A 17844-nucleotide genomic window follows, 5' to 3' on the forward strand; every position below is an offset into this window, starting at 1 on the left:
TCAATAGTTTCCATTGTAATTGTTGAGGGTGTGGACCAGTCCACCCTAGCGCCACAGCCTGCCAGTTCTATGTCTCAGCTAGCCTTGCATATAAAGCCACCTGCTCCGGACCAGACTGGTTCTAGTGTATGAGGTACCAACCCACGGTGCTGTGAGACTGAAGCTAGAGGCAGCTGGATCCGGGATAGTGGGATGTATTTATTAGACATCCACTGGCAAATGCAGGATCCTGAAGATGGCGCAGGACCACTGAGGTCCTGGAACTTGGTCAGAAGGAGGACAGAAGTGGCTTCACACAGGGTGGGATATACCTGCCTTGTCTCAGCACTCCCCTACCCGTAGGATGGGTCACAAAACTCCAAGTGTCTCTGCAAGGGTTTCATGTGTGTAATTTGCTGGTAAACTGTGTGGGGAAAATTGACCAAGGTCACTCGGGAGTAGATGTGGAAGTTAGCCCCCAAGATGACTGCATTTATGACATCGAACCAGACATCTACTGTCCATGTTGTCAAATCCCAGACTCATGCAGCCGTGCCTATAATACTCGGTAGATCTAATCCTGCCCAGCCGCAATCCCGGGTGCGCTGCACTGGGTCAGGAGCAGCCAGGCCGTTCTCTTGCAGGAAACCCTTGAATGACTTTGAAGTCACGCTCCCACGAGGGACTTAGCACAGGTGTTTCCTCTGCTCGTCGTACCGTCATTTCTCACTGTGTCCCTCTGTCCTCACTTTCCTAGGTTAGCCTGGATGCTCACATTCCCTCATCCACTCCCTGCCCCTTAGCTCTTACATGGGACCTCTGGGCTGCTGTTTCTTCCTCATTACAGACCATGCTACTTCTCCTTCACCTGTCCCAACCTTCATAAAAACTACTTTTCTGGGTGCTCGCTGGCCTTCCCATCTCAGCCTCTCTCCCTCCCCATCTGCCCCGTGTGGTAAAGACCTCTTAACCATGAGATTCCCTCATCAGTCCCCAAGGTCCTTAGGGCCATGAACTTCCAGCACATGAACACCGACGGCACCAGGCAAGCCACCTGGCCCCTAGCAGGGGCTTGGCAGGCACCTGCCGAGTGAGTGAATTGGTTTCCGTGGCTTGGTGAGTTCAGGCTGGGCTGTCAGACGAGCTAGCGGGCACTTGTTCTGCCAGTATCGATTTGCAGGCGCGACTCTATGTGTAAATGCATTTCACTGTTCTGCCCTAGGACCCAATTTTTGAAAATTAGATTTTAAATGTCGTATCCTTCTCACTTACGCCGTGTGCTTCCAGACAACCGGTGCGTAATGTAGAATGAAAGGCGTGGAAAATGGGCCCATTTAGTGAACTCTATTAGAAATCCGTTAGGCTATTTTTAAATTCTCATGGACCTTGTGCTCCTGAGGGTGGGCAGGAGAGAGGGAAAGAAGGACGGTGGGAGGGGGAGCGAGAGGAAGGGAAGGAAGGAGGGAACCCAGATGTGAGCTAGTGGGATACTGAGGACGGTGTGTGTTTTTCAGTTTCCATTTTAGTAAAATCCCAAATGTGATTTCTGAATCGAGAGACTGAAAATGAGATTCTGCCCAATAAGGCTGCTCCCCTCCACTCTTGCAGCGGGGACCACGGGCTGCTTGGGTGCAATGCCGTGAGCATGCTAGCCTCAATCCTGCCTCCCAGCCGATCTGCTCCTCAGGCTGTACCACAGTTACGAAACAGGTTCAGGCCGGGCCATCGGGGAGCTGCACAGAACTTGGCTCACTTGGGATATGATCTTTTGAAGGTGTGTGTGGAATGTTTATCAGTTTAGTCTTTGTGTGTGTGTGTGCGCCCGTGTGATGTATGCCTTTGGCCTTTATGAGTATATGTGCACCTGTGTGTTGGCCAGAGGGTGACCTGTGTGTTGGCCAGAGGGTGACATGAGATATCACCCTTGATCACTCTTCACTTTCCCTCCTTTTATTTTTGGAGTCAGGGTCTCTCACTGAACATGGAGCTCACCAATTAGGCTAGGCTGGATGGCCACTAAGCCCTATCTCTGCCTCCCCAGTGCTGTTCCTATGCCTGGCTTTTTACATGGGCGCTGGGGATTTGAACTCAGGTTCTCATGCTTGTGTGGCAGACACTTTACTCATTCGAGTCACTGTCCCAGTTCCTAGTCTTTGCTTTCTGCCATAGCCAGAATATGTTGGTACCTGTTGCCTTGGCTGGTTGTCAGTGTTCTGAGGACTACAGCCTCGTTCTTACGATTCTCCTGTGAGAAGAACATGGCGTGCAGTACCAGTGAGGTCACACTACCTAGCTGTGGTCGTTGTTAGTACCAGTGCAGTCACAGTGCTTGATCCCAGCGGGAGCAGTGTGTTAGCATGTGGGTGGCGCGTAGCACACCATTATTGGACGTAGGACTGGATGCTTGCACCTCCTTGGGTCCCAGGACTATGCTGAGGACTGGGACTCCAATAGAGAGAATTCATGATTCTGAGAAGACAGGGCTTGCTCTGAGTAACCTGGATGGTTTGGAGTTCCTGAAAGCTCCACGGGAGCCACAGGGACAGAACGCAAGTTCTGGTGGACCAGCGAGGATGTAGGTGGATAGAATCAGGAGGCATTTGAAGTGGGTGCCTGGATAGTGGGGATGTGGGAACCAAATCAGGAGCCTAAGGGCAAACGGCTCTGTATTAGCTTCAGGGGTGACAGTGGTGGCATGGTGGTGGCAACAGAAGATGGTGGCCCAGCCCTGTGAGCTATCCAGACCCATCCCCTCCTCCCCTGCTCCCCTCTGAGAGTCAGCTTCATTTTCATGCTGCCTTTGAGCTGATAATGGCTGCCATCACTCTATGGCCGGAGTCTTTAGTGCTGGCCTTGGGGACTAGCAGACTCCCCAGCTGGTTCCCCATGCTGGAACAAACTCCAGGAAAAAAAGCTTGATGGACTCAGGCCTGGGGCAGGTGTGGCAAGGAGCTGCCTGCATCAGGTGTGCTGGCACATGGCAAGGTGGATACGGACAATCAGCAGCCCCATAGGGAAGAACTCCATGTTCTGGGGAAAGGCTTGGCTTGTTCTGTGGAGATTGTGTGTGATAGGCAGTAGGTATGGCTGTAGTATGTTCTGTGGAGATTGTGTGTGGTAGGCAGCAGGCACAGCTGTAGTATGTTCTGTGGAGATTGTGTGTGGTAGGCAGTAGGCACAGCTGTAACAGGCTGTTGGCAGTAGAACAGCTAGCAATGTTTAGAAACTCCCTCTTGCTAAGGCCTAGTGGTATAAGAAGCCTCAGGGCAGTATTTGCTTGTACAACTGGTATAGGAGCACATGGAACATGGTTTCCCATGATGCTTAACTTTGTCCACACAGCTGTGTGTACGCACGAGTGTGCGTGCCTGTGGGTGTATGTGCACACACAGAGGCCAGACGATAACCTCAGGTATCCTTCCTCAGGAATTGCCCTCTTCAGGTCTCCCCTTGGCCTGGAACTGATGGATTAAGCCAGGCTGGCTGACAGCAGGCACCAGGATTCACCTGTCTCTGTAACCCCAGCGCTGGAGCTACAGTGCGCACTGCCATTTAGAGCGTGTTAATATGAATGCTGGAGATGACGCTCAGGCGTCCTGTTCTGTTTTCTTACCAGCATTGCAGGACCCCACCACACCCCTCCCTGGGGGGGTGGCAAAGCACTGAGCGCAGTGTCTCTATGGCACTCCTGCCAGTAGAACAGCAGGGTTTCCCTCTGTGAAGTTAGAATTCTATCAGTGAAAGCCACTGTGTGCGTCTTGGCAGCTGGGCAGCAGCCCTATGCACAGGGTAAAGCTTCGGCTTTGGGATATCACTAAGCTGGGGTAGATTTTTTTTCATTTTCTCCTGAAACAGCTCCCCTGGGCCTTAAATCCCTATCCTCAAAGGGATTCAGAGCAGCACTGTGAGAATTCAACAAAATAATGATGCGCAGGAAGCGTCCCGCCGGCGCCTGGGGTGGGCTTGCTTTCCTCAGCCTAAGAGGATCAAACACGGATTTGGTTTTCCACAGCAAATACTTTAAGATAGTTTTCCATTTCAAAAGAAAGGTGCAGATTGCATTCCTTGATCTGTCTGTTAAAAGGGAATGAAGAGAATCATATCTGTGTGTGCACATGCCTGCACACTCACACAGTACACACGAGCATACGTATATACATGCCAGTATATATCTGGATGCATATGTGAATATGAACATGTTTGCGTGCTCCCAAGTATATAAGTATATATGTGTACATGAAGCATACACTTTTATGTGTAAGCCCATGGGCGTGCATGCATGTGGTCACATCTGCACATGCCTGTGTGTGCACACATTCATGCCTGGGCTTGTGACTGACAGAAGAAGGGAATCAAAGAGTGAGCGCGTGTATTCTCAGACGTGTGCAGCAAGACAACATATATAAATCAGCATTTTAAACAATTTTTGAAATTCTGTAAATTAATCTTATGGTCACAACTTCTCTATTTAAATGCATGAGGAGTCAGGAAAGCAAACCCAGGAACCTGCTGCTGCCAGCAGGGATGGAGGACAAGCAGCCGGTCTTCCCACCTAGAAGACATTTGGCTAGGATGTGCGTGGGGCTGGAAGTGAGGCTGCTTATTGCTGAGAGCGTTAGCATTTTCTGACCTGTTCTGCACCCTGCCAGCATTTGGCTTTTGGTTTTCTCATTGACTCCGACATCAGGCTGTGCGCTGGAGGGCACCAGGAGACGGCAGGGAGGAAGCTGGGTGGATCTGGGAAAGTGGGGCTCACGGCATCATGTGATAGCCAATTAGCCAGTGACAAGCATGGCAGGTGGGGCTGGGGCTTTATCCCCTCTACAGCCAAAGCTCACAGTAGCTTCCTGACCTCCAGAGGCTCCCTTCCTTCCATCTACGCCACTTCCCGGCTATGAGTAGCAGACAGTCAGCACCGTCTTGAGGCATACAGTGGGCTCAGGGATAGTCTGGCGCATCAGAACTCAGCCTTCCGCCATCCCACAGAGGAGACAGGAAGCTGGACTGTGAATGTTGTCTGTTCTTCCTTCCTGGAAAGGAAGGTGCCAGGGTAGCCTTGCCCCACTCTGCTCTGAGAACGTTTTCACACACGCAGTCTTAATGTCACTGCGGCGTGAGGTCACACAGCTGGTCTTCACACCACTTATGGTGTGAGGTCGTGTGCAGCCTCTCACTCACCTGGCCTGGAGAGACCTGCAAAAGTGGAGCTGGCCTCACATCTACTTCTATGTATGACAGCGACAGCAACAGTGGGGACACAGAGCCTGTCCTGCTAGACGTCTTTGCGCGTGGGATCATGTGCTGCACCAAATAATCACAATGTGAGCTCAGGGAAAATGACTCAGAAATCTCCAGGAAGCTGAAATGAACAGACAATGCCCACATTCAAGGATGTAAATCTTGCGGTACATGCCATGGCTGTTCTAAATCAACCACGCCTACTCATGCGCCAGGAAACCCCTCCAAGACCTCTCATTCAGCTCAGTCCCTCCAAATTTCTCTTAACCATCCCGCCTAACTAAGCCTGAGGCCTTGCCTCCCTCCCTGAGGAACCCGGAAGAACTGCTACCTGGAGCGACTCTCTGAGGCTCGTCCTGCCTTCCTGTGAAGGTTCTTGTCATCAGCTTGCTTTGCTTTCTTTTCTTTTGTAACAATGTTTTTTTCTTTATTCTGTGAACATTCCGTACATGTATACAATGTATATGGATCGTAGCTAGCCACCTTACATCCCCTTCATCTCCTTTTGGTGCCCCATCCACTCTCCCATTTAGCCCCACCCATGTGCACGTTGGATAGGGGAGTGGCTCTCCTTTCTCTCCTCTCCCAACAGCCTTCAACTTGCCAGGAGCTCCTCCAATACGGGTGTTCATACTGGAGTTTTGTCTTTTTTGATCTTGTGTGTGTCTTTGGCAGGTAACAATAGCAGTTGAATGTATACATGAGCCACACCACATCCAGAAGTCAGCATCTCATGGCTCCCCTCCCCATCTTACGTTCTTCCTACCCTCTCTCCTGTGGAGCTCCGAGGCTGTCATGGTGGGAGTCTGGAGTTGATGACCCATCTACAGCTGAGCACTCAGACTCTGCACTTGGACCAGTTCTAAGCAGCCCAACTGTCTTGAGCCCAGGGTGATGCAGGGCCCGTGGTCCCGACACAGGATCTTGTACGGCAGCTGTGTTTTCTGGAACCGCAGAGAGAAGCCCTTTCTGTTAATACATCTTCATTCTCCGGGACCCGCATCCATTAGTTTTCCTTTCTCTCTGCAAATCTTCCCATTAGAGGAAAAGAAGGGATAATTAGCAGCCCCGGACTGAACAAGCCCTTGCAATGTTTGGTGATGTATTCATTTGCGTCTGGCTTAAAATTCTATAAGCAATATTTAGCAACCTTGGAAGGGCAATATACTTACAGCTTCAGGGTTCTCTCTCAAGAGCCGTGTCCAGCTGGGACATATACCATGGCAACATTGAGTCTGGGCTAAACAGGCATGAAGATGCAGTGGGACACCTGTGCCACCACACACATGACACGGTTATCCCGGAAGGGTGAGCCAAGATGAATATGGACATTAAAAACTCGAGGCTTGGGAGATGGCTCGGAGCAGTGCTGACCTACTGTTGAGTGTGAAATGAGCTGTGTGCGCATCAGCTTTGTGGGAAGGGTTGCCCCAGCTCTCAAGGCCCAGCACAGTCGGTTCCATTTCAACTGCCAAGACAGAATGGCTGCAAGACTGTCTCCCTCGACTTCTGGTGTTCCTGGGGCTTCTGAACTGGTGGCTTCACTCTTCATTTTTGTACATAGCTTAATCTTCCAGACAAAGCTGGAGGGCGGCTAGAGCCTTGGATATTTGAAAGTTGTCAGGGTTCCAGCTTTACTTTTGTTTTCTCATTTTCCTTCTGAAAATTTTTACTAAATGGAAGATAAATTTTGGTCTGAGTGTCAATTATTGAAATCTGTTAACTTCCTTTGCAAAAATAGGTCAAATGTCCCTTCCGTTATTGTGTGTGTGTGTATGTGTGTGTCTTTGCATCCAAATGAACAATTTTTCAGCTTTTAAAAATGTGCTAGCATGCATGTGGTATGTATATGTATATGCAGGCAAACATACACATAAAATTAAAACAAATACAATTTTGAAAATATTATAATAGCTGGGCATTGTGACCATGTCTTTAATCCCGGCACTGAGGAGGCAGAACCAGTAAGATCCCTGTGAGTTTGAGGCCAGCATCGTCTATAGAGCAAGTTCCAGGATGGCCAGGCTTCTACATAGGGAGATCCTCTGTGTGTGTGTGTGTGTGTGTGTGTGTGTGTGTGTGTGTGTGTGTGTACATATATATGGTTGGTATGTAAAATAAATTTTAAAAATTAGTTTAAAAAGATAAACTATTCTTTCATTGTTGGCTTGTTGGCTACACAAAAGTCATTTTCGTATTGGCCCTATGGGTCCCATGGTGCTAGGTTCTTTTTATAGTTAAATAGCACCAAATATAGGGAGCTGCAGAGATGGCTCAGTTGGTAATGTACCTCCTGGGAAAACATGAAGACCAGAGTGATGTGGGAGTGTCATATATCAATCTGTTGATTTCATTGGTTAAGGAATAAAGAAACTGCCTAGGCCCCTTGATAGGCCAACCCTTAGGTGGGTGGAGTAAACAGAACAGAGGGCTGGGAGAAAGAAGCTGAGTCAGTGAGTCGCCATGATTCTCCTACTCCAGACAGATGCAGGTTAAGATCTTTCCTGGTAAGCCAGCTCGTGGGCTACAAAGATTAATAGAAATGGGTTAGATTAATATGTAAGAGCTAGCCAATAAGAGGCTGGAACTAATGGGGCCAGGCAGTGTTTAAAAGAATACAGTTTCCGTGTAATTATTTCGGGTATAAAGCTAGCTGTGCAGGCTGCCGGGTGCTTTGGACACAGCCCCGCCGCTATTAATTCAACACCAGAGTTCAATTCCCAGCACCCATTTAAAAGCCTGGTGTGGTGGTGCTTGCTTTTCATCCCAGCTGAGAAGGTGTGATCCCTGAGGCCGGCCTGCGCCTGGCCAGCCAGGCCAGTGAGCCCCAGGCTCGGTGAAAGACCGTGTCTCATAGAGTGAGATGTAGAGAGACTGAGGGACTTACCTGATGTCTACCTCTGGCCTCTGCATGCACGTGCACACACACACATACACAAACACAGGCACACACATGCATGGGTACACACAGATACAGACACATGTGCACAGGCACACACACATACACAGCACACATACACGCACAAGTCATACACATGCACATATACATACATATAAATAATACTAAGTACAATGCCTTGCATGAAATGGGTTAAACACCTGTAACACTGACCAATGCTCGTAGCATGCACAAATTTACCGTATTCAATTATCAATCGGTCTCCACTTAATTTGGATTCATTAAACTAATTATCTGAAATTCATTCTAATAGTAGTGCCATCTGACTATCGGCTTCATTGGGCAAACGGGGAACACTGTCTCACGCCTCTCCCCTAGTAAGAGCCCGAGGTCCCATTGTTTCCTTTGGCATCTCCTGAGCGCCTCGCCTCATTCTGGGGATCACCAGCTCCCCAGAGGCACCTCTCCTATAGACTCTGGATGGAGACTCAGGGAGGAGGAGGGGAGTGAGAAGGGGGATGTCCTCTTCTGGGTCAGCGTGTCAGAGGTTATGTTACTTTGGAAGCTGAAAGTCTAGACTCCATGCCTATGGGCTGGCACGTCTCGAAGGTTGTGAATCTACTCAGTGCGTGTACTGTGTGGCGCTCATAGACAGCCTGGTTCAGCAGGGAGCCGGGTACTCAGGGCTGGCAAACTCTTATACCAAACGGTGTTCTGCCCAGGTGTCAGCCTCCAGGCAAGCTGGGAAGCAGAAGAAGTTGAAAGTTCAAGGGGAGTCTTCAGGCTACCAGCTACAGAAGTAACTTCAGGGAGGAGAAAGTTTTATGTGGTTTTATATGATTGTTCTATTAATCCTTTCAGGAATGTCTTACAATGTATTTTGATCACGCTTATTCTTTTTTCACCCAGAGCCACCTCCAAGACAAGTTTTTTTTTTTCTTTTTGCTTATGATTTCAGAGAGAAAATTTCATCATGGTGGGCTGGGCATAGCAAATGGGGTGGCTGTGTCTGCAGCCATCATGGTGGGGCAGGCAGGGAAGGGGGGGTGTCCACAGTCTTCTTTGTTAGATTGAAGAAAAAGCAGGTAGTAACTTCAAGGCCCTTCCTTGGTGACGTATTTCGGTTTAAGCACACTCAGTAGCAGTGTGAGCATGAGGTGGCAGAGGGCGGATCCTCACACCTTGTTGGGTCAGGAAGAAGGCTCAGAGTAGAACCAGAAGCAAATGCTACCTTCGGAGCTGGCCCCTGGTGACCCACTTCAGATAGCTGGAGACCAAGCCTTCGGACACAGTGTCCTTTGGAGGACATTTCACATCTAGACCACAATGGGGAATCTAGCATGTAGCTTCTAATTTATTTAACAAAATATTAGTTTGACAGCCCAGATTATTTATAAACATGAGTTCATAGCAGTTTTAGAGCTGTCTGTTTTGGAAGGAAGGTGTTACCACACACACTGACAGACTGACAGTGAGCTACCTGTAAGAATATCGGGGTAACCCAATGACAGGACCTGTGTTTGACTCCAGCTGCAGAGACAATCGGGGGCCCCTGCATACTTGCAGTTCATGGCTCCAGGCAGCCACGTGGATGAACCTGAGGGCTCTCCAAGGCAGCATGCTGTTCTTGTTAGAGCCTTGACCACAATCCTTTGTTTTCGGCTTTTAAATGAGCAGTCATGGTTTCCCTCCGTTTGGGATGCAGCTGCACTCACTCTCTCGGGTTTTGTCTTGCAGAAGCCAGTGTGAAGGCAGCCGCTGTGAAGTGCATGGACATGCTGGAGGGCTGGCTGCGCAGGTGAGGAGCTGTTCGCCCTGCAGACTCCGGGGACATCTGCTTGCTTTATCGGGGGTGCAGTAAGGCAAGGACTGGGCTGGTCAATCTCTACAGCAAGTTAACAAAGAAAAGCAGGAAAACGCCCTCTGCATCCCCGGGGGGAGGAGCAGGTGCTGTGCCAATGTCTCCTAGCCCAGGCTCTCCCTTGACAAAGTGAATAGATTAGAGTGTTTAAATGCATCTTGGCGAGAACACAGGGCCATTTTCACATCTTCGAACGAGAAAAGCCTCTTTGGGATACTGAGTTGAGGATTCATGCTGTGGTTTGCTTTTCCTTTCTGTGTCAGCCTCTGAAGGGGGCTTAAGGACTAGGAACCAGTTTATGCCCAGAACAATGTAGGAATGTATATTGTAGGTTCTGTTTTGAATCCCAAATCAAAACCAGCGTGAAAATTCCTGGTTGCTTTTTTTTTTTTTAAACCCAATTAGGAATTCAGATCGGAGAAGCATTAGCGACGCCACAGCACGTCAAGCTGTTTCTGGTTTTCGGGGATGTCTACTTCTGGAAATAAACCCCAGCCAGCAGGATCTGGTCCTAATTAAGGGAACAAGTTCGACAATGTAGTCCGCTTTTCCTCCCTGGCAGCCAGTTTGGTTTTATGGAAACATCTTGCTACTATTTTGGAAATTGCTAAGTGGCTCTGGAATAGATTTGCCTTAAACCTTTGTCTGCTGGGACAGTACAGAGGCTTTTCCCTTCAGGGAGCAGGGCCAGGCATTCATCCCCAGGGCATGGGATTAGCCTCAGGTTGCAAGCCAAGTCCTTCCGCCTGCCAAGTGACCTTGCCACCCCGAGACCTGGAGAAAGCAGTGGCAGAGCCGGTCGACGGAAGGCAGCTGTCAGGATCTGTCAGGAGCGTACACAGGTAGCTCAGGGGCTTGGATCTGAGGCTGGCTCTCCTGCCCTGTCATGTGCTGGGAGGGGCTTTCTGACACGCGTCTCTCCGTCTTATTCCTGCTACCCTCTATTTCAGGCATGCAAGCCACTTGCAGTCATCTTAGACTCTTGGTCAGCACCCTGTTGCCCTAGAACATGAGCACTGACAGACAGACAGACACCTTCCCAGCTGCGCTCTGCACCTACGACCTACTCACCCTCAGGAAGGATTAGCTGTCTTTCCTGTGTGTATTCACTCCTCCTGTATAAGGGTTGGCATGCACGTGCTGGGGCACACATGATAACTTGCAGGGGTCAATTCTCTTCTTCTACTCAGTGGGCTCCAGGTGACAAAGGAACTCGGGTCCCTGGGCTTGTTGCCCGTGCTGAGCCACCTCACCAGCCCATTGGCAGCGTCTTTTGCTACAGATGGGAGGAAGGTCTCTGTCTTTGCGGATAGGTGGATATAACTCAGCAGGAGACATCCAGGCTGGCTCCTTGCACTGCGCTGATCTGTGCACAGTTGCACTCAGGGCTTCTACGTGTGGCCACTCGACCTGCTTCCTAGTGCGGGTTCAGACTTCAAGCTGGCTTCTCTCTCCTCCACATGCTTGGATTTGAGTCCCATCAGCCTCCGAGGTGCCCTAGAGATCTACATCCGCTTTGCCAGTGGAACCATGTTTCTCACTGGATGACCCCCTTTGCTCTGACAGCGGCTTTCTGCCTCCAGGGTGGCCCAACCAGCCCATTCCCTGTGTGATCTGGTTCATGCTCATCCAGGACTCAGCACAGAAGCGATTTTCTGTGGCATCCTCCTGCCACCTCCTGCTGTCTTTTTAATATCCAGAGCCACAGCCACTGTTTGCTCCGAGAATTCTGTCCAACTTTGGCAGGCCAACCTCCTGAGAAGCACCATCAGTCTCATTAAAGGCCAGCACGCTGTTTGCCGTGTGCTAAACCGACAGTTACGTAGTTTAAGAATCAATGGATCAAGCCAGGCAATGGTGGCGCATGCCTTTAATCCCAGCACTCGGGAGGCAGAGGCAGGCAGATCTCTGTGAGTTCGAGGCCAGCCTGGTCTACAAGAACTAGTTCCAGGATAGGTTCCAAAGCTACAGAGAAATCTGTCTTGAGGGGAAAAAAAAAAGCAGTGGATCAGTAGCAGTTACCTCTTGAAACTCTATTTATTTTTATTTTCTGTGTACGGGTGTTTTGCTCGCACGCATGTCTGTGTACCACACAAGTACGATGTCCACAGAGGCCAGAAAACTTCTCTGTATTCCCTGGGACTAGAGTTACAGATGGTTGTGAGCTGCCCTGTGGGTGCTGGGAACTAAGCCTGGCTTCTCTGGGAGAACATCTAGTGTTCTAACCACTGAGCCATCTTCCCAGCCCCTGAAGCTTTATTCTTGGCTGCTAAGGTTAAAACTCAAAGCATCCCATGTCCAAACCCGTTTGCTTGGCATCCAGTCTGATTCACGGCAGAATGTTAAAAAGCAAAACAAAGACACTCCAAAGAGCCTCACCCACTTCCCGTTCCCTTCAGGCTGTTTCAGAGGTGACAGCACTGTGGGATGTGTTAGTTTAGCTCCTTTCCCCTCAGGGCTGAGCTCTGCTTTAATTCCCATCTTCTCAATTATCACATATTTGCTGGGAGCTTTTCTGCAGAGTCAACGGTAATATTTAAAGAATCCTTGCTTTCGCCTGTGGTTTTCTGAGGCGGTCACTTTCTGTAGCCTAGGCTTACCTTCAACTCAAGGTCCTCTCACGTCAGCCTCCCGAGGGCTGAGATCAAAAGTGCTCACCACAACTCTTCTTGGCTCAGAGGTTTTTCCTTTGGGGCTAGATAGCTCAGTTGGTGAAGTGCTTGCTCTGAAACCGTGAGGACTTGTGCTTGGTCCCCAGCCTCCAGGTTGACTAAAGGGACTAGCTATGGCCAGGTGTACTTGTAATTTCAGCGCTTGGGAGATGGAGACAGGTGAGTGAGTCCCTGGGAGTCACTGGCCAGCCATATTGGAGTAATTGGTGAGTTCCAGGCCATATCTATCTATCTATCTCTCTATCTATCTATCTATCTATCTATCTATCTATCTATCTATCTATGTATCTATCTATGTATCTATCTATGTATCTATGTATCTATCTATGTATCTATCTATCTATGTATCTATCTATGTATCTATCTATGTATCTATCTATGTATCTATCTATGTATCTATGTATCTATCTATGTATCTATGTATCATCTATCTATCTATCTATCTATCTATCTATCTATCTATCATCTATCTATGTATCTATCTATGTATCTATCATCTATCTATCATCTATCTATCTATCTATCTATCTATCTATCTATCTATCTATCTATGTATCTATCTATCATCTATCTATGTATCTATCTATCTATGTATCTATCTATCATCTATCTATCTATCTATCTATCTATCTATCTATCTATGTATCTATCTATCATCTATCTATGTATCTATCTATGTATCTATCAATCATCTATCTATCATCTATCTATCTATCTATCTATCTATCTATCTATCTATCTATCTATCTATCTATCTATCTATCATCTCCCCCTTCCCTCTCCTCCTTCCCCCACTCTCAAAACAAGAGGGGTAATACCCAGGGATCAACACAGAAGTTTCTCTCTTCCTTTCTCCACTTTACTCTTTCTCTCTTCTCCCTTTCCCCTCTGCCCCTCTCCTTTCCTCTGTAGATGAAGTACATTTGTTATAACAATCTCATATCTTGTGTTGTAACCACTGTGGAGGAGAAACCCTTATTGTCCAATGAAAGACTGGTCCCTCTGGTTGTCAGGGCCAGTTCTCACCTGCCCCTGCCCCAGGGTGCGCACGCTGGCTTTCTCTTTGCGTGTGCGTGGAGTCCATTGTATGCATGGTTAGGGAACATTCTTTACCTTTCCAGCAATCTCCACTCTCTCTGCTTTGTTTGCCTGGAGCTGGATCTGAAGCCTTTGCTGCAAACCATCAGGGCACTTCAGAGGCTGCTGGTTTATTTTTCTGCCCTTGCACGCTACTTCATCTCACAAGTGTTTACTTGAGGGTGACTCAGACTTTCAGAGTCAAAGCAGCAAAGACCCTGGTGTCTTCTCTGGATGTGAGGTGCTCAGAAGCCCCTGTGTGTGCCTCTGGCTTGTGGCAAGAGCACTCGAGAACCCAGGTATCTTATCTGAAATTTATTTTGAAATAAAGAGCTCTATGACTTCTCTCTAGAGCAGATGTGATTCTTTCTTAAAAACCTAACATTTACCTACTAATTTATCTGGAAACTTCTACATGAATGCCCTCACAGGCAATGGTAGCCGGGAAGGTTACTCAGCTAACAAATCCCAGGAGGGTTCAGTAAGCCATGGAGGGCTCCTGGATATGTTCTCAGTCGCTCACACCATCAGTCTGCCTTCAAGCGGAGAGCCCCCAGTGCTGGCAGTCAGCCGAATGGGAGCTGTGGGCCTGTAGCCTACAGTGTCCTGAGCCTCGCGTGGTACTCAGAGAAAGGCCTAGTTGTACCCCACAAGACTCCCAGAATCTGTCACTCACTGACATAAGCCAGTTGTCTGCTCTCCAGCGGTAACTGCAGCAGTTGTTTCCAGAGGAGCAGGGAGAAGGTTCTGGAAGGTTCTGGAAGGTTCTAGAATTTCTGTCTCGTGCTTCTATTTTACTGGTTGAGATTTTATATCTATTAGTATCGTATACATCCAGCAGTACATGCACACCGCATATGAAGCAAATCCTGGAGGGCGTGTTCAAATGACCTGACTCGGTGGACATATGCTGGAAAGAGAGGCCTGTGGAAGAGAAGGCTGCTACTTTCTAGGCAAGGGAACTCCCCATTTCTGGTCTGTTTTGTCTTCTCATCAAGGAAGGAAGAACAGGAGTTGGTCTTGGAAAAGAAAAGAGGGCAGAGGGATTTTGAACTCCGGGTGGTCATTTCCTGGTGCCTCCTGGTGAGAATGCAGGGACCAGTTCATATCCATCCCAGCACACAGCTGCCAGCGGTTTACAGCCCTTCTGGCAGATCCCACTACCTGCCACCTAACAGGAGTTTGGCATACTGGTGTGAAGTCCTCTGAGGTCCCTCAGATGGGCTCTGTACTCCGAGCCATGCAAGTTCCTCAGCACCTGGAAGCATCCCTTTGAACCCACATCACCTTTTTTCCTAGTACTATGGTGGAAATGAACATAAATACAGCAGTGGGGAAATACAGAGCTGGCTGCCCCAGGAGCCTGTCACCCCGACAGAGGAGAGGAATGCAGGTGTGGAGATGCCTGACAGCCTCAGACAGAGGGAGCCTCCGTTCTTTCCTGTTCTGTGTCTCCCTCCACCCCTAGCGGGAACTCTCTGCTCAGCCGACTCTGTCGGACCAGAGCAGGCCTAGGGTACAGCCTGAAGGAGGTGGCGCTCTTTTGGCTTCTAACTTGGCCAAAGTTCATCTTTCCTGCAGGGTATGGCTGACCCTCTGTCACGTGGCCCTGGTTGACTTCTTCCTCTGTCCGTCCTGTCACCTGTCCGCCTCTCCCTTAGCCTCAGATCACACAAGACTGTGTCCGCTTCCATTCTTGAACTTGATGGCTGCAGTGTGCACCCTCAAATCCAGGGTCAGGCTGGAGGAGTCGTCCAGGCAGGGACTCGTGAGGGAGCCTCATGGACCACCTGTCCTGGTTGCTGTGGAGAGCAGGGTAGGGGGTATATGGGTTCAGGAACAAGACTGTCTAGATTTGAACGTGCTCATTTCTGAGCAGTGGCTGTACACTAGACAATACATCTCTTCAAGCCGCCTTTTTCTATCGTAAAAATGAGACAATTACGGAAGAAAATAAAGAATGCGTCTCATACACAATAACGACTGAACAAATGAGAGCTACTATTCATCCGTAGCAGTGGAACACCATTAAATGATGGAATGAAAAAAATCTGCTTTGAGCCATGGCGCGGCGGCTCAGTCAGGAAAGTGCTGACCTGAATTCAGTGCCCAGAACCCACTTTTGAAGAAGCCAGATGCGGCAGCATAACCTTTAACCCCAGCACTGGGGAAGTAGAGACGTGAGGGTTTATTTATGGTGCTCACTGGCCTCTACTACTTCTTAAGTTCCAAGTCAGTGAGAGACCCTGACTTAGAAAATAAGGTGGTTGTCCTTTGGCCTCTCCGGCTATACACATGCACACACAAGGATATTCATACAGTTCCTCATGGAAATCAATCCTTATTTTCTAAAAGCAAGAGAGACTCCGCCATCTTCCTGGTGAGTCTCAAGGTCGCGGCGAGCTCTCTACCTCAATTATCTTAGCTGTCTGCTCTTTCTGCTGCCCGCCCTTTGGCCAGACTCCTCCAACAGCTCTGGCAGAGGGCAGAAGGAAAAGAAAAGACTTGTGATAATTGAGTCCCTGTCCGTGGCTCTGAGGGAGACCGAGAGCCTGCAGTGGTCCCCACACATAGCATCTAGAGACATGCTGCCTTCCCAGCCTCACCTGGCAGTGGAGTATGTGAGATGCAGAGCCCTGACCTTGCATAGCCCTGGGCAAGAATCAGCTGTTTGTGTCTCCTAGGCTCTGTGTCTCTGCACAGTGACCCTTTGTGGGCCTCCAAGAGCATCTGGGGTTGTGACAGCTCCCTGTTCTACCTCTCCTTTGATAGTTCCCAGAGATGGTGGAAATGTATGTAGAGAAGAGGGTGGATAAAGAGAGACCTGAAGTAACCCTGGGCATCGTGCCAGGAGGACCCCTGGGTGACATGGTGTCAGCACCAAGTGAATCCGTGTGAGGAGGGGTTGGGTACTGTCATCGTTCTCTTTGTCCTTGATACTGGTGACAGATAGGTAGGCAGGAGGCTGTTTTTAAAGCTAGCCTGGTGTTGCATGGCTTTTCCTGGGAGCAGGTGCACAATGTTCATTCACCCCAGATAGGGCCCCAAGGACAGAACAAGGAACTCTACCCAAGTCCAGCCTGGTGGAGCAGTGAGTTTATTGGGCTTGCTTACAGGAGCATGCGTGGGTGGTACAGGAACATGGCTGCTTTCGGGCAGAGGCATAAGCAGTCTCCCACAGCACTTGGTAGCCCTTAGACATTCCTAAGAAGGGAGCCACTTTAGGGAGAGCCTGGAAATGGGTTGATCTCACTAGGGTCTGTGCAGTTCAGCATAAACGCTCTGATTCAAGAAGGCAGAGCCGGGTCAGAGCAGCAGACGCTTCCAAACAACATCGCCCATGTCATCCCTCACATTCCAGGGCAGCTGTCACAGGGCGGTGCAGTGGTGCATCCTATAGTCCTAGCACTTGGAGGGTGAAGGCCGGAGGATTAGGGGTTCAAAATCAGCCTCAGTTACATAGTGCATGTAGTGAGTTTGAGGCTAGCCTGGGCTACAGTGAGGCTCTGTCTCAAGAAAAGATACACAACAAAGAAAGATAATTACTAATTAACAGGGAGTATCCAATCACAGATGAGTTTACCACGCTCAAGGCAAAAGTCCAGCTTGTGTCACTTTGATGTGTTTAGCCAGGAACAGAGAAATCTTAAAGAGTCAATTTATCAATGACGGAGACTTCTGTCTTTAATTAAAGGAGACTTTTTTTAAATGCCCTTATTTTTAACTATTTATTTTATGTGCACAGGTGTTTTGCCTGCACATTTATCTGTGTGAGGGTGTCGAATCACTTGGAGCTGAGGTTACAGACAGTTATGAGCAGCCATATGGGTGATGGAAATTGAACCTGGGTCCTCTGGAAGAGCAGCCAGTGTTCTTAACTGCTGAGCCATCTCTCCAGCCCTGAGAAGACTTTTTAATGACTCAAGGAAGCATTGAGACCGCATGATAGTTTGATTTGATATTGTGATGTGAACCTGTGATTCTGACATGGGTTCTAAGATTTCTGCTGCTGGGGGAGGCTCTCAGACACTCGCTCTAGAGCTGTGTTCTCAACCTTCCTAACGCTGTAACTCTTTAACATAGTTCTTCATGTAGTGGTGACCTCCCCAACCATAAAA

General features: G+C 48.9%; 1 protein-coding gene across 1 annotated transcript in view; it reads left to right on the forward strand.

Moving 5' to 3' along the window:
• Positions 1 to 17844, forward strand: part of Disc1 (DISC1 scaffold protein) — a 165328-nt gene that overhangs the window by 113358 nt on the left and 34126 nt on the right. Inside the window, exon 10 of the mRNA XM_026778672.1 lies at positions 9854 to 9914. Within this exon, the coding sequence (XP_026634473.1) occupies positions 9854 to 9914 (61 nt within the window). The remainder of the gene's footprint in view (positions 1 to 9853; positions 9915 to 17844) is intronic.

The sequence above is a fragment of the Microtus ochrogaster genome, chromosome 4 (assembly GCF_000317375.1).
Source record: "Microtus ochrogaster isolate Prairie Vole_2 chromosome 4, MicOch1.0, whole genome shotgun sequence".
NCBI lineage: Eukaryota > Metazoa > Chordata > Mammalia > Rodentia > Cricetidae > Microtus > Microtus ochrogaster.